General features: G+C 38.2%; 1 protein-coding gene and 1 long non-coding RNA gene across 3 annotated transcripts; one reads left to right on the top strand and one right to left on the bottom strand.

Moving 5' to 3' along the window:
* The first annotated feature begins 45 nt into the window (after nucleotides 1-45).
* On the top strand, nucleotides 46-24,202 carry tefb (TEF transcription factor, PAR bZIP family member b). 2 transcript variants are annotated; one of them, XM_036566012.1, is made up of 4 exons: nucleotides 46-271; nucleotides 14,933-15,379; nucleotides 18,156-18,376; nucleotides 23,951-24,202. In XM_036566012.1, the coding sequence occupies exons 1-4, from the start codon at nucleotides 181-183 to the stop codon at nucleotides 24,164-24,166; spliced, it is 975 nt and encodes a 324-aa protein (XP_036421905.1). In that variant the 5' UTR covers nucleotides 46-180; the 3' UTR covers nucleotides 24,167-24,202. The 2 variants fall into 2 exon arrangements, with proteins under 2 accessions (XP_036421905.1, XP_036421904.1); XM_036566011.1 differs by lacking the exon at nucleotides 46-271 and adding an exon at nucleotides 10,471-10,782.
* On the bottom strand, nucleotides 8,272-9,093 carry LOC118805302. The gene is made up of 3 exons (XR_005007045.1): nucleotides 9,009-9,093; nucleotides 8,839-8,896; nucleotides 8,272-8,736 (listed from the first exon to the last, which is right to left on the bottom strand). It is a non-coding gene; the product is annotated as an uncharacterized LOC118805302 (long non-coding RNA).
* Nucleotides 24,203-24,554: the final 352 nt, after the last annotated feature.

Raw genomic sequence — 24,554 nt, 5'->3', positions numbered from 1 at the left:
TTGAATATTCATGAGTAGGTGGGCGTTCCCACTCGTTGAATAATGTAGCAGACGGCGCTGCCGCGTGATTTTTGTTTGCTGCGTTGCAACTTAAGTTGGTGAAGTGACGGGGCACTTACATCTCGACTGTTTTTCTGAATCCTTGTCTTAAACCAGTGGACACTTGGATTTGATATTAAAATGTTTTCTCTCAGCGGGCTCAGCGACATCCAACAGGTCTACAAGACTTTCCTGGACTATCCAGCTTCACTCCTTTACTTCGATGACGGCGGTAAGAAAGCTTCTCCTGTGAAACTTCACAGTCCGGCCCTCATAGTTTGCAAATGTTGCATTTTTATCGACGTTTGTGCCCTCAGAGGCTATGCTGCCTGTGCTGAAACGTTCAGGAGAAAGGTCTACGTTCATTTATCCCAGCTATTTTTACTGAAAACTAAATGAAAGTACAGGCAGATGTGAGTCGCTAGCTGCTTAGCTCCATTTATGCACCTTCTTGTACTGAAACACAGTCTCTGTGGGTCTGCTTTTCAGCTATAGCTTAACATATTTTAGCCTTAACTGTGTCAAATTTTATTCCCTGCTGTTGGTCCATCTCCTGCACTACCTCAATGTTTTCTCACACCTCCCACTTTGGAGCTTTGGCATTTTCTTTTGGACCAAATGATCCCAAAACGAGAAGAAAAGCACTTAACAGACTTCAATTCCTGTGCTGATAGATGCAGGATGTGCTTAGAAGTTGTACTGTAGTTCTAGAGCTACAGAGACCCCCAGTTATTGGCTCTTGGAAAAGACGTGCAATAAGAATATAAGGTTACTGACAGGCCAAACACCCTCAGTCCATCAGCTTGGGGAAGATTGGAGAACACACAGGAATAAAACAAAAGGTCATTAGCCTCCATAAACTGTGCTGTGACCATAAAAATAGCTACACACCTTAAAATTACTGGGTTGCATCTTTTCACGAGGTTTTCAAAACCTACACTGTAAAACGTAATTGCACTTACTTGTTTGGTTTACTTTACTTATTTGTTAACATTTCTAATATAAATCTAGTAACATGCACTGTTTCTTGTATAATGTCTAGTTACTGAGGTGAATCTAGTTAAGATCAGTTCATTTGGAAGTTCTATAGCCAGAAGAGTCTTTTACCCAAAAAGCTTCCCAGCATTCATAGCGCTTTTGTTGGTTTCTGTTAATTAACTCTTATTTTTCTAATTCTGCAGAGAAAATGTATAAATGTTATTTTTATGTCGTAGGTACTCCCATGTTAAATGTGAAGTGTGGCTGCATTTTATCTTTTATATGTTTTGCTCACCATGATGGTGTTGTGTGTTCAGGTTTATCAGTTCACCCCATCGCCATATAATCCAACAGAATGGGAGTTATGTGTTAAACTATTTAAATCTGCAGAAAAGGGTGACTGTAGTCTTGCATAAGTCATTTTCAGTACTGCTCAAACTGTGTTGTTAAAATAATGGAGGTTAATTGACGCAAATACATTACACAAGGAAGAATACGTGATCAAAGTTAACTGAACCAATTTAAGAGCAGGAGTTGAAAAAGTAGAGCACTGCCAGCTCAGTTGAAAATATTAAAGAGTTATTAAGCTGTTTAAGTTAACCTTAATTGCTTTGGAAGTGTGGATCACTGAAAATTATAAATTAAGTATAACTCATATAGACTTAGTTAAGCTTGTACTTGTTGAGTAACTTTACTTTTTTCTTTTTTTTAATTTAAGTTTACAGTGTACAATGAGACACCAGCTGTGTGTAAGAGGAATCCTTGTCAAAATATTTTTTATTATTAAGATTTTTTTTTTTCTTTTTTCCTTTTTGTTATCTTCATTATGGTGCCAGTAATTCTGAAGGCCACCATAGAGCCATACTTACACAGCCTTTCGCCTTTATACTATACATTTACTGCTACTTGAGTCATTCTTTCACTGAAGGGCAACGGACACAAACATGTTTTTGTGCAAGATTTCAGGTCTTTCTCATGTCAGGCCTTTCTGAACTTTACCAGATAGCAAGCACATATCGGCCCACTGATAAAGTCGGCACCCTGCTGACACCATGGCGCTGCTGGTCCACCTTTGGACCACCCAGAGATTATTGTCATGCATAATGAGTCTAACTATTTTTTAATCTCCCTAGATTTTAAATGCGCATAGCCTTATATTTAGGAAAATTAACTAAAGCCCTATTTCAGCTGGATTAGCATTAACCAGGGATGTGCTGTAATTTCCTGATTACAGACAAGATCTGTGGTTTTAATGAAGTACGAATCTGCCATGTCTGTAGTTTTTATTAGTCTGTTAGGTAATAATACCAAAATGAATTACCTTCTATAATTCGCCAAACTCAGAGCTCCTCAGTAAAGGTAGTCCTGTTCAAATCGACATCTTAGTAATGTAATAACAATACCGGGTATTAGAAAATGGATGAGGCAGATTACAATTCACCAGCCTTTTGTTTGAATGTTCCTGTTCCACCTTAAATTGTGCAGCAGTTACATTCAGGCACCTCAATTAAAAAAAAAAAAGCTGACTTCAGCTTTGTAGAAAACGGTGCCTCCTTTTATTTTCTTTTTCTGACCTGAAGACAAGGCTATCAGCTAAAATAGAGCTTGATTTGACCCAATTCCTTAATCCTCAAATTTATGACAAGAATACTGAAATCCCCAATGTTTTTGGTGATGGCTGAATTACAAAGAAAAGGAGAATTAACTCTGAAGTTTCTCTCACAAGGCAGTGCGTTTTCTGTCTTGTTGGGTGGCCTAATGTTAGCCTATTTGCAGTGTGGCTAAACATCTGCGTGATGATGTTGTGATCCGTGTTAATTGGGGTAATTTGGGGAAATTAGAGATCCTTTATCCTGTACAAATGGGCCAGTCAAATCGCTACACTTACTACATTACCGGATAGGGTTTAAGATAAATATCACAAACTACTGAGAGGAAAAAGGATGACTAAGCCTAATAGAACATTAGTTGTTAGTAGGTGATTTAGTTGAAAATGTGGTTGCTGACAGTGTGCTAGATTGGTTACAGCGGTATAACCAGCTTTATTTATGATATTTCTGTTAAAATTATTTATTAAACTAAGTTACTAAATTATTTACTAAAGCATAACTTAAGGAATAAATGAAGGGAAAAAAGTCAATTGTCTGTCAGTGGAAAATAAGTGATGGAAAAGTGTCATTTTGTCTGACACTTTGCATAACCACCACTGGGCTGCCTGGAAAACACTGAGCAAAAAGCCAGTGGGCCACCAGCTTTGCCATGAGTGGGTCAACAGTGGCCCACTATCCTCTTGCTGTCTGGGTTTGAAATGTCTTTTTTTTTGTATTCTGTTTCCCTACTGCAGTTTCTAAATTATGCTAGTAGTGTGGTATGTAATGATCATCTAAAAAAGTATGGTAGACTCTCAGCGTTGATATCTGTCAACATCAGTGCTGATCTACTAACATTTTTGTATTTAAAAACCTCAAAATGGATGGAGCTATGCTGAGAAGCCAAGTACTGGTTGAAGCCCCTGGAGGGGAGGCGTGAAAGAAACAGTTACTGCAAGACTTGTTTCAGACCAGCATGAAAACTAATAATAGGAATGGGGGAAAAAATGAATACTCAGATGTGCTGAAGTCAGCGCATCTGAAGGTTTCTGTGACTGAAGCTTTGCTGTATTAAAATAATCTTTAATGTCTGAGCGAGTTAAAATGGACCTTAATGATGGGGACCTCATGGTCCACAAATCTATATGGACCTTAACCCTCAGAAACTATAGCACTGATCTTGTTGTTGGACTTTGTTCTCCTGGGTAAACAACTTTTCATAATCATCACATGGTGGAGTAGCAGTTCCCAGCATTGTTGTGTTTTCCATGTTACAACCAGAGATATTATCAGAAAAAAGAGACCGGTGGTTGAAATAAGAATGGAATAGCTCGAATTACAAGAAGTCCTGTCTTTCAGTACAAAGAGCCAGTCGTGTTTTTATAAAGGCGTAACCAGGAAAAAGCCAAGCCCAGCAGGCGCAGATTTAGGGGCTGCTGTCTTTGCAATAGTCCTGATTGGTTTTTCACTAAACACCAAATAAACATTTGCGTGCAAAATGTTCAAATGACTTGTTTTGCTGATCTTTTAAGTGAAAATATGTGAACACATCCTGTACAGATAACACACTTCTGCACATTTTAATGCACAATGACAATGTTTGTTACTTAACATATTTAACAATATTTAACATAATAGGTTTATATAAAACTTAAAACATGGCCTGTACAAACTGCACATTTTTATATTTTATATGTTAAACTTAAAATAAATAGAAATTGTGCACCAGAATTTGCAGAGAAATACCATATTTATGTTTATTTCCTATAGAGAATGTGTTCACTGTACTTGGTCTTTATACCTCATATATTATCAGAAGATAATGTGCATATATCTTTTGTATTTTTTTTTCAGCTAAAGAGTGCACATTATTCATGTCATTGTTGTCAGATAGTACCAACAGGTCACTCTCCATTTAAACAAGCATGACTCCTCAGGGGCATTGCTAAGGTGCTACTGAGCGGAGTCCCTGTGCTGTTCTGCCAGTGTATTGTTGAGAATAAAGTGGAATTCCACCCATTTTTTTGGAATTTGATATTTTAAATTCCATCGCTCAGATGTAAACAAAGCCATTTAGAGTGTTTTGTTGTGAAATAGTTTTCAGAGGTGGTAGGATTTACAGTGGTAATAGAAAGCAGGGGTCACAATGTCTACAACACAAATATAGGCATTTTATTTACTATCCAAAACCACCAGTGAACCTACACATCATCTAAGGTTTTAAATGTAATGTTGATGATGATGATGATGATGATGATGATAAAATAGAGGTAAATCTGAAAAAAATTTTTTTTACTATTTTGCTTTCCAACACCCTGCATGTACCTCTCTATGGATGGATTTTTTTAAAAATACGTTCCAGGCCAAAACCTGATCTCAGAATTTAGGCAGCTGACAGCATGTACATAAATATTTCATGTAATAACTTTTTGTGAGTAAGCCCACACTACCACTGTAAAATATTCAGACTCTGGAAAGTCCTCTAGAGTGGAGCATTTCACATCGAAACACTTTAAATGACTGTTTACATCTCAATGAATGAATTATGAACATTTTTGAAAAACTGGTGGATTTCCACTTTGTCAATTTGAGAGAAACAGGCTAAAATAAATCTCAGAATCTCTGACCTTTTAATACAGTGATGCATTTTTACTCCTCTTTGTAAAGAAAGTTGTGTAGTTGTGGTTTCATTTGAAAAGCACTGCCTACATGTGGCAGACTAGCATTCTATTCTACTATTTATATAGTAAAGGGGCGTATTAGCTGTAGTAAATCTGTGCCTGCTCGGAATTACTACTGTTAGGCCCACATGTACACTCCTTACAAGAAAAGAGGTTATTTTTAGATTTTTAAAGACGTTTTGAGATCTTGTATTGGGCCTTGTTGCTGATTCTTCACCCATATTGATTAGCACTTTGTGCATGCCTGTTCAGAATGCACTACTGAAAAAGCCTGAGTCAGTATTCTAGAGAAAAAGTGTGATGAGGTTGGTTTTGGCTGGCAGCCTGCTGGAGTTTGATAAGGCAGTGAGATGGGAGTGATGGACTTCACTGAGAGTGGCCAAGCAAAAAAGGGGCTTTCTCGCTTCTTACCTTGTGTTACAGCCATTGTTGGGTTTTATTATAAAGGCCAGAAACTGATTATTAATTCATTAACATTCAGTGTAATAACTGCTAAACTGCTACATCATGCCTGAACCTTCTAGCCACTCACCTGAAGGTAGTAAAACTGTTGCAAAGCTGTTTTTTTGTTCTGTTGTGACTAAAAAGCCAAAATTACATGGTCACACGCAGCTATTTGCAGGCTGTTGGTTGCATGAAGCATAATTTGCATGCAACACATTAGATTTGAACACTGTATCAAATTAGTAGGTTGTATTTTCTTATTCAGTAAATATGATCATATTCTTATTGATGTTCATATTCATGATAATCATCATATTCTCATGCAAAGGTTTAAACACCCCTGGTCAAATGACTTCTGGGTTTACATATTGTAAAAAATTAAAATAAATAAATAAAAATGTGCCATAACTGTTGCACAGGATACAGTTGATGTTTTATTGTTTTCAAATATGTTAAATTAAGCAAATAAACAGTAACTCTGCAATAAAACGTGCAGGTGTGTGATCTCTGTGGAGGAGGTGTACTTACTTTCACCTTCACAGAAAATCAAAAAAGTGTGTCATTTAACAAGCAATGCCCAAACTTTTGCATATGACTGTATATGTACATAGACTCACTGGTCATTTTATTAGGTACGCTTGCTTGGTATCTGCACTCATTGTCCATTGACCTCATTAGACATATAGGTGCACTTCGTAATCTATAATTAAACATATGTTTCTCTGCATACTTTGTTAGCCCACACAGGACCCCCACAGAGCCGGTATTATTTGGGTGGTAGAGTATTGTCAGCACTGCAGTGACAACAACATGGTAGCGGTTAACAATATATATATATATGACTAAGAATATATATATATTCTTTCCACATTGTTGAAACTAATAACTGTATGGGATTTCCCATAATCGGGTTATTTTTTAGGTTCATTTTTTAATCACGTTCAACAGGAAAGGAAAGGAAACCCAGACCACGTTACTGAGTGGCTGTTCTCCTCCCTAGTAGCTATAACTGGGTGATCCTCTTCCTTGCTGACCTTAGAATACATTAATGCTCCCTTTTTTAGTTTATTCCAGCATTCAGCTTTATAAAAGTACAATATTTTATAACAATACAGTGTTCAAATCTATTGCTCTAGTCACAGGCTAATAAGTTACCACACAAGCCAGAAGGTAATATGCATGATACCGTGATATACAATACATCACACTGTATTGTTATATCTGGATTATTTTCATGAAAGTTTAATGTAACAACAGTTGAGTGAATGTTTTGGCGTATAGAGCCAAATTTCTCTACTGTGGTTAATGTATGGGCTGTAATAGTTACTGTAATGCAGGAGCTGAGGCTGAGCTGTAGGTCTTGTCCTGCGGCTGTATATAAAGCTGCTAGTCGTTGGTGGTGTATGTGTAAAAGGGAATGCTCAAGCTGGGAGTGTTTACTGCTTCACTGTAACCAGTGATTACATGTTACAGAGCACAAAGTAGTCCAGGGAGAATTCAGCATAGAACATGATGTTCCTACTGTCACAGTGGTTAAAAAATAGTATATGCATAAGTGTGTGTGTACAGACCTAGGGACACACGCATACACACACATGCACAACATTCTATGTATGCATGGTGCATCTCTAATATGTGCATGCACACTCAGTGACTACATGCTTGACAGCACATGCATGCATATAGAGTATTGTGCAAGCAGACCACCATTTAATTTATTTATTTTGCAGTCAAAATAACCATTAAGTACAAGTAAATAATTTTTCAGCATCAGAAACAAAAGCAGAAAACACATGTTTAACAAAGTTATACAGAAGCTTTAACAACTAGACTTGCTTTCAGTTTTTCAAGGAAATCTGCAGGGTTATGTTTGCACAATTCCAGAGTTGGTTGCATTTTCTGCCTCTCATGATCCAAGTAATCCCATTCAGTGATGTTGAGGTCTGGACGCTAGGGTGGTCAGTCCATTGCTCTGAGAACACCAGCAGCTTCTTTGTCTGATTTGCAGATTCTCTTCTTTTTGGTCTATTTCCTTTTCTCAGTAAGAGCTTCTTGACAGCTACACATCCTTTCAGTCTCATAGTGCTGAGTTGTCTTCTCACCGTGGAAGGATGAACAGAGATCAGAAGTGAGAGTGGAGCTTGATCATCTACTCTCACTCAAAGATGAAAGCTTTAAGTTCTGTTTGTCTGATGAGGACAATTTTGGTGGTCTACCAGGTCTTGCACTGTTGTTAGGTGTCCCATTTTTATGTATCTTTTAATTTTTTTCAACTCACGTTTTGGAAAGTCTTGTACTTATTTGCATTTGACTTTCCCCCCTTTCTTAAATAAGTGGATTATCTTAAATATAAAACCTTTAGAAATATCTCCTGAAAATGAATAACTTGCTTTTTGACTGGAAATTAAATAAATGAAGAGTGGTTTCTCTGCACACACACACACACATGGCACACATATACATGGTTTTGAATATCACAAACAATACAGTATGTACACAAACTTGTATTTACGTATTAATGTAAGTGTGTGTGTGTGTGTGTGTGTGTGTGTGTGTGTGTGTGTGTGCTTCTATGCACGTATATGTGCGTGAGAAGTGTGTGTATGGCTGTTCACCCACACCCCTTCCGCTTTAATGTGGTGCAGAAGTCATTCTGGGTAAAACGCAGCTCACACGCTCATGGTCGCGTGCTATCGCTCCAGTGCGTGTTTCTGGCGGGTTTTCTTGTCACGTTGTTCGTGATTTTTTTTTGGTGCACGATTATAAACTGAGACATTCGGCCTCTATAATCTTGTTGCATGGTTGTTTCCTAAAAAAAGAACCATTTGTATAATTTTTGTTTCTGCACCTGCGGTTAAAAGGCGCGAGAACAAACTGTACTGAACCGTAGTGATATGCGATTCGGGAATGAATCGGTTCTTTTCATTCACCGGTCGAGCCGATTCGCAAGTCCAACTGGATCTTACTAACATGTTGTTTACGTCCGTGTTACATGTTGAACACCTCTAGGAAACAAAAACAAATACATCACAGTGTATGCTCATAGAATCACAACATCAAATATCACATTGTAAGATATCTTCGCTCAGTAAAATGTGTCCGGTTACATTTTTCTGTTGTGTGTTTGTGCTCTGAGCATTCTGAATCTGACGAATCTCATTGTATCTGGAGGAAATGAGAGTAAAGCTGACTTGTTTGAGAGAATGTGCCAGTACAATCAAACTATAAAGATGAACTGATAATAAATGTATTATAATTTAATGCCACAATGTTTTACGTTTATACTGCCAGTTTAGTCGCTTAAACCTTCTACTTCGAGACAGTTCAGTGGTCCTAATGTCTGGAAACCCTCACAACCCGACCGAAAAAAAGAGTGTTTACTCGTGAATTAGTGAATCATTGAATCGTACATTTAGAATGAATCGGTTCGTGAAACGCCTCGCTAGTACAGACTGCGGTGCGTAGTGAAATGGAGCACGTGGGCGTGGCGTGACGTCAGCGCGTTCTGTCCCACCGCCTCACGTGCAGTCGATTCTGAACACTCTGGGTGAGCGTGACGGGCACGTGGGAAAACACGAGCGGAGAAACGGTGGAAAAGTACAGACAGAATCCAGACTGTACCAGCACATTCAACTCTACATAAGGAGTCCAGTAATTATTTAGGGCACATATAGAAATAAAATAATTGTAAAAAATATATATATATAAATAGTATAATCGGTAATATGTAATATAATGAATAGATGATGATACTATGTTGTTACCTAAAACTAATTATACTATAATTTATTTAAAATATATATACCAGCCATAACATTAAGACCACCTCCTTGTTTCTGCACTCATTGTCCATTTTATCAGCTCCACTTACCATGTAGGTGCACTTTGTAGTTCTAACGTTACAGTTACAGACTGGGGTCCATCTATTTCTCTGCATACCTTAACTCCCTTTTCCCCCGAGCTTCAGTGGTCAGGACCCCCACAGGACCACCACAGAGCAGGTATTATTCAGGTAGTGGATCGTCCCCAGTACTGTAGTGGTTGTTGTGTGTTTGAGTGTGTTGCGCTGGTACGAGTGGATCAGACACAGCAGTGCTGCTGGAGTTTTTAAACACTGTGTCCACTCACTGTCCACTCTATTAGACACTCCTACCTTGTCAGTCCGCCTTGTAGTTGTAAAGTCAGAGACGATAGCTCATCTGCTGTTGCACAGTTTGTGTTGGTCATCCTCTCGTCCTTCATCAGTGGTCACAGGACTCTTCCCATAGGACGCTGATGGTTGGATATTTTTGGTTGGTGGACTATTCTCAGTCCAGCAGTGACACTAAGGTGTTTAAAAACTCTAGCAGCTGTGAAGTTATAGTTGGTTGATTTATATATTATCAATGTATGTATTAATAAATACGTGATCAATATTATTATGAGAAGAACTAAATTTTTTTTTTTGAAGCGTCGTACGACCGGACTGACTTAGTATATTAGGTGCTTACTGTCTTTTGTCTCCGGTTAGCGATTGTAAAAAAAAAAGGATTGAGTGCGTTTGTATCCCCTTTTCTCTCCACTTTCCGCACGTTTCAAGGATTCACGATAGCTGACCAGTGGGACATCGAGTAGAGTATTTGCCCCGCCCTCACTGGAGATCATTGGCTCGAATGAACGCTGCCTGCTTAATATTCATGAGTTAAGTCACCGATGGCCAGTGGACGCTTTAGTTTTGTCTTAGGGCGGCGTTCGTCTCATGAATATGTAACGAATTGGAGCCTAACACGGTGAAGTGGGGAGCAACGGTGTTGTTTAAGCTAAGGCTAGAAAAATAAGGCAGATTTAGCCGCAACGGAAGATAAGACTGCGTCGAAACGGTTTAGTTGTACTCTCGTTATTTACTTCTTCACGGTAGGACCACTGCAGTGTGAGAGCTATGCCTGGACAAACGACGGTTAACGTTTCTGTGGCTGTTGCTCCCAGCAATGATCCGCAAAAATCGTTCCCCTTTGTTTTGAAGAAAATCATGGATATTCCTCCACCTAATATACTCGACGACGGGGACGATGGTAAGTTTTCTGGGCACATTATGGTGATTTTGGCCTGGCAGTAAAACCCTCAGGCCTTGCATATGTGCGTTTTCGTGTGGTCTGTTAATGTAATACGAGTGTGTCCGTGTTGAGTAGCAGGCTAAGCTAGCCGAACGCCTTAACCGTCACCGTCCAAAGTTCATTCTGTCGTGAAGTTCATTTTGGATGCAGAGCTCTGTTTGTTGGGTTTTTCTGTGCCGTGCGCACTAATCTCCTTTGTGTACATGCTTTGTGTTCTTTAGTCAGCTGTCGAAACCCTAGAATGAAGAGAAACTGTGAGAAACAGAGAGAGAGTTCAGCCTTTTAATGCAGTATCTGCACTTCCTCCTTCTGGCGTAACAGTGACATTAGCTGTTCCAGAAAGAACATGAAGTCCTGTCCTCAGTTTTTCTTCTGCTAGGTTCCTCTTAGTGGTCCAAAAGCCTCGTCTATAACCTGTAACACGTTAAGAAAATGGGTATCCCTGGTGCTAGACTGATAGCAGTTTGCTCTGAGTCAGTGTTGTTCTTTAGTTAACCTACAGTAGCTGATACTCTGCTAAGAGTCTGTTGCCCTTGGCCCAAGTTTGCACAGCCTGCGCTCTTTCTGCGATTTAGCAGGTCATCCTTCACTTTTACACATTACTTTTGGATCTTCTGCCAATAATTATACCCTTCCACCGTCATTCACTGTCAAGATTATGATCACTCACTGCATTAGGAAACCTGTTCAGTATCTCCTCAGTAGTTTTTAATTGGAATAACAAATTTCTCCATAATCAAATCGTTAAGATGTAAACAGTCATTCATGGTGGTCTAATATGAAATGCTCTGTTCTAGAGAAGCGTAGAGAGTAATTGTTCACAGCAGTGGTGATAGGAACCAAACTTGCAGAGCATGCAGAGTCTCTAAATGCTGTATCACAGTTTAATCTTATAGTTGTCCTCAAATTTACTAACATCCTTGACCTAAGCAGTTTTAAATTTCTCAGAAATGAAGTTTGGTAGGAAGTATGTTTTCGCCAACTCCCATGTTTTGTGAGCTATTGGATATTATAAAATTTCATGTTGTAGTGACCACTATTGGTCGAAACAAATGTATGTTGTATGTTGACATTTCTGATGTTTTATACAGCTAAAACAGGCTGGGGTTAGACTGACCTCAGCGTACACTGAGGCATATAAAGTGTGTACAGACCATTGAAAACATATCATGTTAATTTTGTGTTCACCCTTTTGTCCCCATTAAATTAGGAAAAGTCATTAAATATGAAGCAAAAATATGTCCATCCTTTATTTAGTGATGTTAAACATTGAATAGGGTCAAAGATAATAAGAGGGTTAAATGAAATGGTAACAAATAAACTGCCTGATGTCTGTTTTATGAAAGTTTTAAGAGAAGGTTTTGACCTAAAACATTTTCTAAAATCTTCTTCGAGTTTCTCTGTAATGAACCATTTCACCTTAAACTGCTCTGAATGACCTTGTTTACATGTCACTGATTAAATTATGAAGAAATGTAGAAACATTCAGTGGAATTGAATTTTAACAGTGCTCAATTTGTCTGTTGATGTTATTGGTGGTGTATTGGAAGTAGATCTGTATCTTGTGGTGGTCCATTCCATATCCATTAAATATCTTTCTAGTGGTGTTGTATTTTACTGCTTGCATTGTAATGCTGAATATCTGATGCATTATTGGTGCTTGCAGAACTGTCACTAGTATGCCATGATGTTCCCTTGCAAATGGCCTAGAACATGATCAGGGACTACCGTGAGAAGTCTTTTGCTTTAGTAATCTTAACTAGTGATGCATTAATAGAAATTTTTTCAGACTGAATAGTTACTTACCAATAAGGTTCTAAGTAGCTGTTAGTGTAATTGAGTCCTCTAAAGTCAGACATACACTGTACAAGTTTAGAAATCTTGTTCTTTGGTGACTCACACTGTACGTTTGAATAGAACATTGTGCGTCGGGCAAAGCCAACTATGTATGTATTCACATTGTATGAAAATGCTTGGTCTGATTGAAATGCTACATGAAACACACAGTGTAGGTCAGGTGGGAAACTCCGTAGGTAAAATGTTTGAAATGTCCATCGACTTGGCGTCTGATTGTCACTGTATCGGCATCTCTTGTACGAGAAGACCTTCGGTCAGTGCCAGCTTGAGTCATTTGTTCGTAAGGGAGGCATACGTCAAATGGTACTGGGTGGTATCAGATGTTGGTATCATTTTAATGAGTGCGAGTAAATGAGCACCGTATCAGGCTGATATCCAACACCTGTATCGGTACTGATGCATTCCTAATCTTCACAACCTTTTGTTCTCTCACATTGAAAGCACTCTGCATTGTATGTACTTTTAGTTAGAAATAAAAGCACTAAGCTTTGTCATCAAGCTGTGTCCCCTGTATTTGTTTTCAAAGATTTTGATGAACTTGGGTAGTTCTTTGTTTATGCTTCAGGCTTGTGTATAGTATTGCAGGATCCACAAGACCACAAAGGATACTTGGACCAGCTCAAACATTTGTACATGAAACATTTAGCCTGCATTTTCACAAACAGCAGTGAACTCGGTGACCATGGAAGAAAAAGAAAAGACCAATTACTGGTTTATTTATACACAGGGATCTTTCAGTGAACTGTGGTATTTCATAATGGAGTAAATTTCCAACCTCAGCTGATTTGATTTGATTATAATTCATTGCACCATGAAATCCGTACACCACAATTTGATTAAATTTGATAAGTTTGGTACGAGAATAATTTAAAGGGCCTGTATTCTACATTTTTATTAAGGGCCCCTTATGAAGTTTGTGTGGTTTTATTTTTAATCCATTTCTAAATGACTCTTTTCCAACCTCTGTTTAGCTCTTAGAAATAAACTGCCTGTTTTTGTTACTGTGCCTTACATATGACTGATATTCAAAAAGGAGCTCAGACTGAAACACTCTTCATTAACTTCAGCATGAATGGGTGGGGCTAAACTGCTATAGATTGAATAAGTGAATAAATATAAATGTGTTGGTTTTCATGACATCATAACACTGAATTCCAAATGGACTGTTTTCTGCATCGCAGTTTCCATATATGGACTGGGGAATGAACAAGTTTTGAAAATGTATTGTTTATATACAACGTCAAACTCTTTGATTTACAGAAGTAAGAGGTTTGATTTTCCATGAAATTGGCCCTTTAAAAAATCACTGAATGCTCAAAGAAGACAGTGAAAATGTGAGCAATATACCAAACCTTTTGTTTTGGTTGGTTGTTTGTAAAACTGGCTTAATCTTTTAGTTGGCCAAAAAGTGAGCCCACACTATATTGGATATCATTTTAATTGGTTTAAGGGTGTAACAGTTTAAGTACATATAAAAAACACTGAATTTACTGAACTGTCGGTGATCAAAAGTAAGTGCAGCCTGTCAGAGTAAAGAGCAGTGGGAGGGGGTTGTTGGCACACACTTATGCTCAAATTATCAGGGTTTTTATAAATCAAGTATAATTTGCAACGGTTGTTTTGGGGTTTTTGTTAGATGGTTTCACGTCAGCTGCTGAAAAGTTCTGAACTTTCAGAACTTTTATTAGTCTGAGCCAAACAAGTCAGTAGAGTTTATAGAGTATAGACACATTTAACACCTGATATATAAAAGGTTGAATAAATGTTGATCTCAGAACTGAAAATTCTACTGAAACAATGCATACTGAAAATGTATGCATTGATGCGTACAGTTCACATGCACAAATGCTGTGAGAAGAACTGAAAAACAGATAAATATGACAATTTTCAGAAATTTTAGGAAAAATAAAACAAAAAATGTAATACCTAAACTTTTGCACCGGCCACATTTTATGTTGGTTTAGGCAAATAAAAAATAATTGTATTGTGTTGCATTATAATGTACAAAACTGTTTTCTGTAAAGAATGTTAACTTATTTTTACCTAGAAAATCAAAACATGTTTGTCCAGAGCAACTAAAATTTTGTTTGTAAATGTATATCTTAACACCACAGTATCAGTTCGAGTAGAATTATGTGTGTCTTTATATTACATACAAAAAAACTGAAGGCGTCATTGCTTGATACATTTTTACACCTCTAGTTTTTGACTTGCGCTAACTCACTCCCTCTTTTTTGATCTTTGGTCACAGAAATCGAGAAGGAGAAGTTGAGCTCCAATGGAGATGGGCAGTCTCGTGGAGATGGAGGTGGAGGTGGAAGTGGAGGGTCAGGGGGTGCAGGCAGTGTTTCAGCCTCCCTAACTCCAGCCATCTGGGACAAAACCATCCCGTATGACGGGGAGAACTTCCATCTGGAGTACATGGACCTAGATGAGTTCCTGCTGGAGAACGGCATCCCCGTGGCTTTGGAGGAGGAGCTGCAGAAGAGTCTGGAGCAGGAGCGTCATGGCAGTGAAGCTCCAGCATCTTCCACAGCAACCCCAGAGACCTCAGAGGCCTCAGCGGCCCCGGAGGTGGCCCCTAAAGTGCCTGAGGAAAAAGAGAAAGAAGCAGACAAGGAAAAGGAGGAAGAGAAGGAGAAAGAGGAGGAGTGTGAGAGTGATGCGGCTGAGCTGCAAGTGATGGAGAATGCCACAGGTGAGGTGGATTTCGAAACGTTCGAGTCCGTGTTTACAATAAACTAATAAAATGTTTTGGTGACTATTTTATCCTGTTTAAATCTGCAGACTATTATTGTGTGTTTAATACAGCAAATATTAAAATAAGTGATTCCAAACATTTGAACAATAGGATGTACTCCTGTCAGTATGTAACACTTTTTTGGTTACTTTCTTTTTTTCATGTTTAGTTTAAGGCCCCCTTTGTGGAAAAAAATAAAATTAAAACTCATTAAGTAGAGATAAAACTTTTGAGATTTTTCTGCAGCCCCCTTCACACACTCCTGCAGCCCCCCAGGGAGTCACATTCCCCAGTTTGATTACTGCTATTGTAAACATGTGAATGTGATTTTCTGTTTCTTTGATATAGGGATGTAAATGATTAACTCATTAACAGTTAACTTATAAATGAACAGTTGTTTTGGCCAATGCTATCAGTTAAAAAAGTCTAATTACATTTTTAGGTGGTCTCACCATTTAAGTTAAAGAATGATATGTATGAAGACACAGTAGGCAGTTGACTCTGTTGGATAGGGCTACTAAAAATGTAGTGTGCAGCTACGAATGTTGGCATTCAAACCACTTTTCGAGAGGATGATAGCACATTTTAATATCAAAAGCAAGCATCTGCAAGTGATGAGTAAGATAAGTAATGAGTGGTGAATACAACCAGTGGTAAAAACAACAAAGATACTTTACAATATAGAACTTTCAGTAGTCCATCAATATATATTTCAGACATTCAGTACTACCTTCCACAGTCCATACACATTTTATTTTAATGGTGCATTAATACAGAATGCACTTGATGTTTGTGCTCATAAGTGTGCTGAGAACGTAGCTCTGCCTTTCAGCTTTTAGACTTGGAAGTTTCTGTTTTATAATTTATCCTTTGATGGGTTGCATACTTGTTAGGCTTGTTTTTAATGATTAATCTCCAACTAATAACTGTCGCTTAACAGTCAAAAGAATTTGCTAAAAATTTGCCAAAATTTGCATCCCTGATTTGACACCAACTGGTTCAATCATTTGTTTCATTAATTGGTTCTAAATATTGTATTAACTATAGCTGTTCATAGTGGGCTCATCTAAATGTTTTCTGTTGTTCAGTCTAGTCCAGATGTTTTTGAGAAATATTTACTGAATATCCAACTTCAGAAGCTTCCTCTTCGGTGGTTTCCTTCATGGTGGAAACATCCCTGGAAGTAGACTCTTAAATGTTTTTCTTGTGGTAGATCTAAAACCACAGATTTCAAGTGCAGATACTTGGCTGTTACTTCAGAAACTAAGGTACACTTGCCTTTACACTAGGGGTGGGCAAAATGACAATATTTACAGGAAAAACTAAATATTGTGATGTATTTTGAAAATGTCTTGAAGTATCATATGTTTTTTTTCCACATTGCTCAGCCCTGCTTTGCACTGACCTTTTTTGGTTAGAGTGTAAATCCACAAAGGCAGTGTTTGTAAATCCTTTTGGTTCTTGTCATATCATATTTCAGTCATATGATCCAAAAAATTATTTGAATCTCTTTTAGGCAAAACCATTGATTTACATTCCTAAATTGCTTGTTTTGAGCTTACTCTAATAACCCTCTTTTCATCAGTGTGATTTTTCCGTCAGTATCCTTAATTGCTTAAAACAATTTGTTTAGTAAATTCTTTGCAGTATAAGATGTTTTGTCCACTGTTTTGTTAAATAAGACAGCCATTTTATTATTATGACTAAAATTGTAGTAGTCATTCATTCAGAAATCTAGATTATTCTATAGGTTTACCAACTTTTTCGCAACAGCACTAATAAAACTTTAATCTGTACATCAAGGGAAACATTTAGCACCTTCACAAACCTGTTTACAAAGTCAGTGTCACGTTTTTCTGTACACATGCGACAACCCTTTAGCACCCATAAAAATATCATATTCTGTGCTTCTGCCTCATCACATGCATTTATGGTATTTTCCTTTTCAGAATGATAGTGAACTGATAATTATGTGCGCTGTTTAATGTCTGAGAAAAACTTGTCTTATTTTTGGCTTTAACACGGCTGCCATTGTTGTTGCTCAGAGACACTTTTGTCAGCAAAATGGATGCCTGTTTCTGCCAGATGGAAAAAAAAAACTTTGGTGTTTATTTTTTTTCCTGTTTCTGGAACAGTATGTCTCAAATTTAGAGTTTATGTTTGACATCTTCAAATTTTTTATTATTATAAACTTATTTTCATAATTTTGACTTATAAGCTTACTTTCTAGAAGAGTAATAACTCTGTCTTCATAAATCATTATTTCTACTTACAAAATCAAAATTTCAAGAAAACAAGACATTATTTTGAAGTCAAGCTTTTGACATACGAAGTCAAATATAAACATATTTACACTGCCAGAAACAATAAAAACAACTAGTGATGTTTTATCCTGTCTGGCTGAAAAAGGTTTCCAACACAGAAAGAATGTGGGGGTGGGGGGGATTATATCGTGCTGGTCATATGGTAACTAAAAAGTCATGCCTCTCTCTCTCTCTCTCTCTCTCTCTCTCTCTCTCTATATATATATATATATATATATATATATATATATATATATATATATATATATATATATGGAAGGTCATAATAGATAGCCCACGAAATTGGCCAACCCCAGCAGCACAGATTAGCGCCTATTTTAGTAAATCTGCCCCGAGACTGTTCTGATATCAGGGACAGTGATGTTGGATTTACTAAAATAAAAAATGATTTGCATGTATTCTTCTTCTAGAGCCCAGAAAGGATTCGGACCGAGTGACTCCATCTCCAGTTAACCCAGAGGACATCGAGGTGAATGTGAACTTCCAGCCAGACCCAACAGACCTGCTTCTATCCAGTGTTCCTGGAGGCGAGATTTTCAATCCACGGAAACACCGCTTCAGTGAGGAGGAGCTCAAACCACAACCCATGATCAAAAAGGCTAAGAAAGTCTTTGTTCCTGAGGATGCCAAGGTGAGACTCGCATTTTTTGTTATCAGTAACTGTTGTTAGAGGTGCACTGTATGGCCAAATGTTTGTGGGCACCCAAACATTACCTCCTGCTCTATATGTGATAGTTGAATGCCAAATCATTTTTATTCCTTCTCCACCGAACAGCTGGCATTATGCGTATTCTCCTTCAAATCAATATTGGTTGAGAGACTTGGCTGATACAGTGTAGTGGGTATAGTTGTTTGGTGTAGTGTAGTGGGTAACACCTCTGCCTTCTACGCTGTAGGCTGGGGTTCTGTCCCTGGCCTCGGCAGGCACCTACACTATACCAATAAGAGTCCTTGGGCAAGGCTCCTAACACTACCTTTGCCTATCTGTTTAAAAAGTGATGAATTTGTAAGTCGCTCTGTATAAGAACGTCTGCCAAATGCCGTAAATGTAAATGTAGACTGCCAGATGGTGGAGCGAGACTCATCACTCCAGAGAAGATGTTTCCACTGCTCCAAAGTCCAATGGTGGTGTACTTTGCACCACACTAGCAGACATTTGGCATTGTGTGTGGTGATTCTAGGCTTGAATGGCTGCTCAGCCATGAATGTTGCTTCCAGAAGCAGTTTGGAACTTGGTCACAATAACAGCACTTACAGTTGACCAGGGTAGCTCTAGTCAGGCAAAAATCTGACAGCAAACTTGTTGGAAAGGTAGCATCCTATGACCATACCACATTGTAATCACTCACCTCTTCAGTACGACTTATTCTACTGTCAGTGATTCATTTGCGGCATGACTGCTTGATTTTTATGCACTTATTAGTCTGGCATAGTTGAACCCAGTAATTAGAATGGGTATCTACATACATTTGGCCAAGTAGTGTATTTACAGTAAAATGATTCATCATTCTGTTCCTCAGACCACTATTGGCAGAAAAGACTTGAACTTTGAACAGCTGCTACTTTGGTACACTAAGTGGCGATATAGGCCTTTTTACTCTTTAGACAAGAGAGGAGAAGTCTAGCCATTCGCTTATAACAGCATAAACCAGTGAGACAGTGAGCAGACCTAGGTAGATAAGTATTTTTGTGATAATTATGGAGACTAAAAAAAAACAAAGTTTTAGAAAAAATATTTCATATCACAGAGAGACTGTGATGAAAAGGCTGCACGTCCACTACAATATGGAATCGGTTTAGTTTTCTTAAATCAGAAATAATCAGAATAAAATGCTATTCAGACCTTAAATTGAACATTGACAAATGCATATAACAACTAGTGCTAATTGACGACATTGAATTATATGGAAAAATATATAGCAATGAGATTATTGGCCATATGTTCCAACCCTGGTCTGCGGACATGGGTTGCAGCAGGTTTAGCTAGACTGTAGTGTATACAGAGGGCCACGGCCTTTGTGAAAGAAATGGAACAGAAATCTCAGCAGTCAAATTTGAATTTCTTTCGATTATTCGAATAAATCCAAAACTCATAAGCATGAGCTCAACTTGCTAAATTTGTTCTGAACAGTTTCGTGCCTGCATGTAAACACACTTGCCAACTAGCTCTAGAACTGGACTTTTGCAGAAGGTCATTAGGAAGTGAGCTGCATTTTCTGGTCAGACAATGGCATCTATGTTCTACAGGCAAGGACGTCTCATTCTTAATCTGAAGTCTCATGAACAGATTCCATGTGATATTGATTTTTTTTAAGCACCTTTATACTTAAGACAACATTCACAGGCAAGCAGCTTTTTAACCCATTCATGTCCAACAACAAAACTTAGTATGACGAGGAAAAATGCTACAGAATTTGTTCTGATTGGTCTAAAGCAGGGATCTCAAATCTTAACAACCTGCAGCCACACCTGGCATTTTAATTCAGTCAGACAGCAGCACATCTTGTGAAGTGGTAAGGCGAGGCTTACCCCATCACCAGTGAATACCATCCCTTGCACTATAAAATATGTGTGTGTATAGATGTACTTACCTGTGTCTGCCTGTGAAAGGAGAATTAGCGAAAGGGGGACAGCAGGGAGACCTACGTACCTTATCCTTATCGGGAGGATCCACCGATGGGGAGAAAGTGGGGGGGGTCTATTCCTCATCTAATATCCCGTGGGAGGAAAAAGAAAATAATTAAGTTGTTATAAGCTAATGGGCCCAGACAATGTATATACCGGTAACGAATTGTTTAACCTAGGTTGTTTGTATATAGCGCTGTCATTTGTTTCATGTGTAAACCACACTGTTGTAACCTCATGGTGGGGGATGGGATCTCCGAAGGTGGGGCTTTGGACTTAAAACCCGAGGGTTCCTAAGAGAGAAGGCTGCTTCTCCCCATGACTCTGTTTGACCAAAAAACACTAGCAGCTTGTAGTGGCTTAAGTAATGGTGTGGGGGAAGTTATAAAGGGAGTTGGGACCCAGCCTCGCGGCTGCTTCCCATGCCACGACTAAGCCTGACGCTTAGTATATATTGTAAATACTTTCCGTTTGTTTTTCGTTTTGTACAGTTTTTTTTTCCTGTTTTCACATCGTGTAAATAAACTGCTTGTTCGTGCACTCTACTTTTAGTCTTGCTCATCCTATTGGTTGGCTCACCCTCGCAGACCTTACCAGTAAGCCACACGTAAAACCCAAAATCCTCTTCACAGGGTTTAACATCTTCACACATCTGATTCCACTTGTTTGATCAGTTGGTTTCGAACAGCTGATTAGTTGTGAGATGATCATCTGCTTGGTTGGAATGATAACCTGCAGCTAGTTTGAATAAACGTCGGTAGGCACTCCAGCCCTTTACAGATAATGATACCTCTGAAATCATTTTTGATTTTTTTATAATTATTTTTTTTTATTATTATTTTTGACACCTTTTAAATTTAATTTATCTAACTAGGTTTTAGATTTTTTTTTAATTGGTTTGTTAAATAGTAGCCCCGTATGGCCAAAACATTGATTGAAAGTGATAAATGAAGCGCTAAAATCTCACTTTTTACCAAATTATTTAATCAGTTCAGCAGTACCTTTTAGATTTTGGTTTAGGCAAGCAAAAATGAAGGAAGTTTAAAGACTTTCACATAAGATGGTTGTCTAAAAGCACCATCTTCTAACTGCTCAAACTATATGTACTACCCATGCTACCCTAATTAAGCCTGTTGCAATTGTTACATAATTACCTGATCACAATTATTTGAGCTGATCGCAAACTAATCGCAATTATGTTTACATCGCCAAGAACAGAATGTGATTTGGAGTTGTTTTCATCAGCTGGGTTGAGGAAAACACAGGTAAATACAAGAAAGCAGAAAGTACATTTATTAAGACGTTATGAGTCATACAAAAACAACAAATATTTCTTCTTCTGACTGTTACTTTAAAACCTGTAGGAGGAAGTGGTGAGTAATGTTTGTTTGTTTGAGCTCAGGTTGTGTCCGTCTTCATTTGGGAGTGTTGGCAGCTGGAAAGCAAGATGGCTAAACAGCAAATTTGGCCACTTTAAGCTTGTATTTTTTGCATATAATGAACAAAAAAGAATAATTAATTGCAATCATTTATATGGTAATTAGTCATCAGCTAAAATTTAATCATCATGACAGGTCTAACCTTAATGAAAAATCACAGCAACTCTTTACAAAAAAACACCACTAGCAGTGTAAATCTGTTAACTTATACAGGTCATAGTAACCTAACAGTACTGGGAACCGTCTATTCCGAGACTCTCCCTGATACTGTGTTTCGCCTGGACATATGTCACTGTGTGAAAAGGACGTTAAGTCCTCGAAGCATCGGCCTGCTAACTGGTCAGTGAGCTGGCATCATTCAATATGTGTACAGTAGACTCTTATTCCCACACCAGAACTCAATGTCTCTATAATTTGTGAATGCAAGTCTTTGTTCCATTCAAACTCTCAAGCTGTGTGACTGCTAGCAAATCAAAGTACTGGATTAGCAACAGCAAATCAGAAAAGCCAAGAGCCCCTGCAGAGAAAGGGTCTATAAAGAGAGAGAGCCCTGAGGGAAATAGTTTGTGTATAGGTTACAGAGAAAGACTTTGTGGTTGGTTTACAGAGTTGGGTTACGGTCAGTGTGGAATGCAGCATTTTAGTGTAGGATATATAAACGAACCATACAGTCCTTTAATTCATGATCCTTGTTAAAAAAAATTATTTATATATATATATATATATATATATATATATATATATATATATATAAAATATAGTAGGAGGAAAGACAATTGCATGGAAAACTTATGGAAGTTCAGATGCTCTAATGATTAAATCTAGTGTCTTTTTAGTCTCACTTTTAAGGTACAACTTCATGAACTTGTGTATTTTAATTATTCCATTAGAGATTTTATTTTGTTTATCTAAATTGTTTTTATTTTATTTTTTTTACATAATTTGGAAGTCTTATCTGCTTTACATCAAAATTAAATAAAAATGATCCTATCTAGTTCCAATCACAATCTGCTACACCTGCTCCTGATAATTACCCTGTTTAGATGTCCAAGGTTGACTGGATCAGATATGTTAGTGTTAGGTGAGAGGGCCCAGCATGGTAGACACAGACTGGAACTAAACTTTGCAGGAAAGTAGATTTTCAGGAGGAGCGTTGTTGACTGCTGGTATAGAACCCTGCAGAACCCTTATGTGGAGGTTCTTTAACCTTTAGAAAGGCTCTTCACACTCACGTCTCATTTACAAAAAATAGTTATATAACAGTCATCTATTGAAAGGTTATTTAAGGAACCCAAAAATGGTTTGTCTATCATTTTTGCTCCAAAGAACCCTTTTTGGCACCTTCAAAATTGACCTTTTTTTAGACTTTATATTTAAAGGTCAATGTTCTTATTTTCCCATAATATTCTATCAAAATGTAATGACCTTTGCCTGACTCTAAATTGTCTTCTGATTCTGACTGGGGGGGAAATAGTAGAAATGCTCTTTACTAGTTTGGTAATTCGCTCTTCCACACATTAACTGAGATCTTACACAATTTCCTCTGTTGTCTTCTGTTTGAGAAATGAGTAACAATTCACTCTTTCCACTAAACTCTTGGTAAAACTGGGCAAGTTTTCGGATTCACAAATATGCTGTGGCTTGTACAGTTTTTCAGAGGTATTCCTGTGCTTGGTTACAGTTGCTAGGCTATGAAGGTCCAACTAGGTGAATCAGTTTCCTGTAGCACCACCCTGAGGCAAACCATTGCTGCATCTCTAGTTAGTGAAGAGTACCAAAGACAGAACGTCACAGACTGTGGATGAAGTGGGTGAACAGTGACAGCATGAAATCATAAGTTTATTTGCAGGGACCCCCTAGAATTTTGATACTGCTACTACTTAGCTGTATATAGATAGCATAACCCAGAATGTCTTTCATAAATATTTGTCTTAAATATCCTTATAAATTAATCAGATCTTTTTGAAAATTTGGTGGAGTTCCCCTTTACCCTGAATGATCCGAATTGGCTGTCTGTCAACAACTTGTTGTAGGCTGGCTGGATTTTACCATTTACCTCTCCCTCTCTCTCTGTGTCTCTCTCTCTCTCTCTCTCTCTCTGTCTCTCTCTCTCTCTCTCTCTCTCTCTCTCTCTCTCTCAGGATGAGAAGTACTGGGTGAGGAGGAAGAAGAATAATGTGGCGGCGAAGCGCTCCCGTGACGCACGGCGGCTGAAGGAGAATCAAATCGCAGTGCGGGCGAGTTTTCTGGAGCGGGAGAACGCTGCGCTGCGGCAGGAAGTGGCTGATCTCCGGAAGGACTGCAGCCGCTGCAAGAAGATGATGGCCCTGTACGAGGCCAAGTTTGGCCCACTGTAAGGGACAAACGTCAGCCAGACGAACACTGAGATTAGGGAAAAAAAAAAACACCACCAACCGAACTCCCAACTATTTACACTGTTCCAGATATGATAGACGGGGATTGTGGGTAAATATAGGTGCAGGGTGACACGGTAATGTGAAGAGCGGCTTGCTCGGACACACTCGTGCAGTTCAGATGATTTTTACAAAAGCAGCGTTAAGTCATAAAAAAATGCAATTTAAAAACAGCTTACTTACGCAGATGAAATGTAGACCAGAACATAGACCCGTCAGTGGAGTTTCAGAGACTGCTGTGGAGTCTCTCAGACATAAAATACGTGCAGAAAAAGAGAAACTCACTACAGAACATTGTAACAAACAGACGGACTGACACATGTCCAAACAC

Source organism: Colossoma macropomum, unplaced genomic scaffold, assembly GCF_904425465.1.
Source record: "Colossoma macropomum unplaced genomic scaffold, Colossoma_macropomum, whole genome shotgun sequence".
In the NCBI taxonomy this organism is placed as follows: Eukaryota; Metazoa; Chordata; class Actinopteri; order Characiformes; family Serrasalmidae; genus Colossoma; species Colossoma macropomum.
The sequence above is the reverse complement of the archived record's forward strand: the minus strand, read 5'-3'. Positions and strand labels throughout refer to the sequence as shown.

Excerpts from the sequence above, each read along its gene's own strand:
- tefb (XM_036566011.1), top strand. The coding sequence starts at position 10,650 with ATGCCTGGACAAACGACGGTTAACGTTTCTGTGGCTGTTGCTCCCAGC. Across the intron at positions 10,783-14,932 it reads ACTCGACGACGGGGACGATG|AAATCGAGAAGGAGAAGTTG; the intron begins GTAAGTTTTCTG and ends CTTTGGTCACAG. Across the intron at positions 18,377-23,950 it reads TTGTTCCTGAGGATGCCAAG|GATGAGAAGTACTGGGTGAG; the intron begins GTGAGACTCGCA and ends TCTCTCTCTCAG.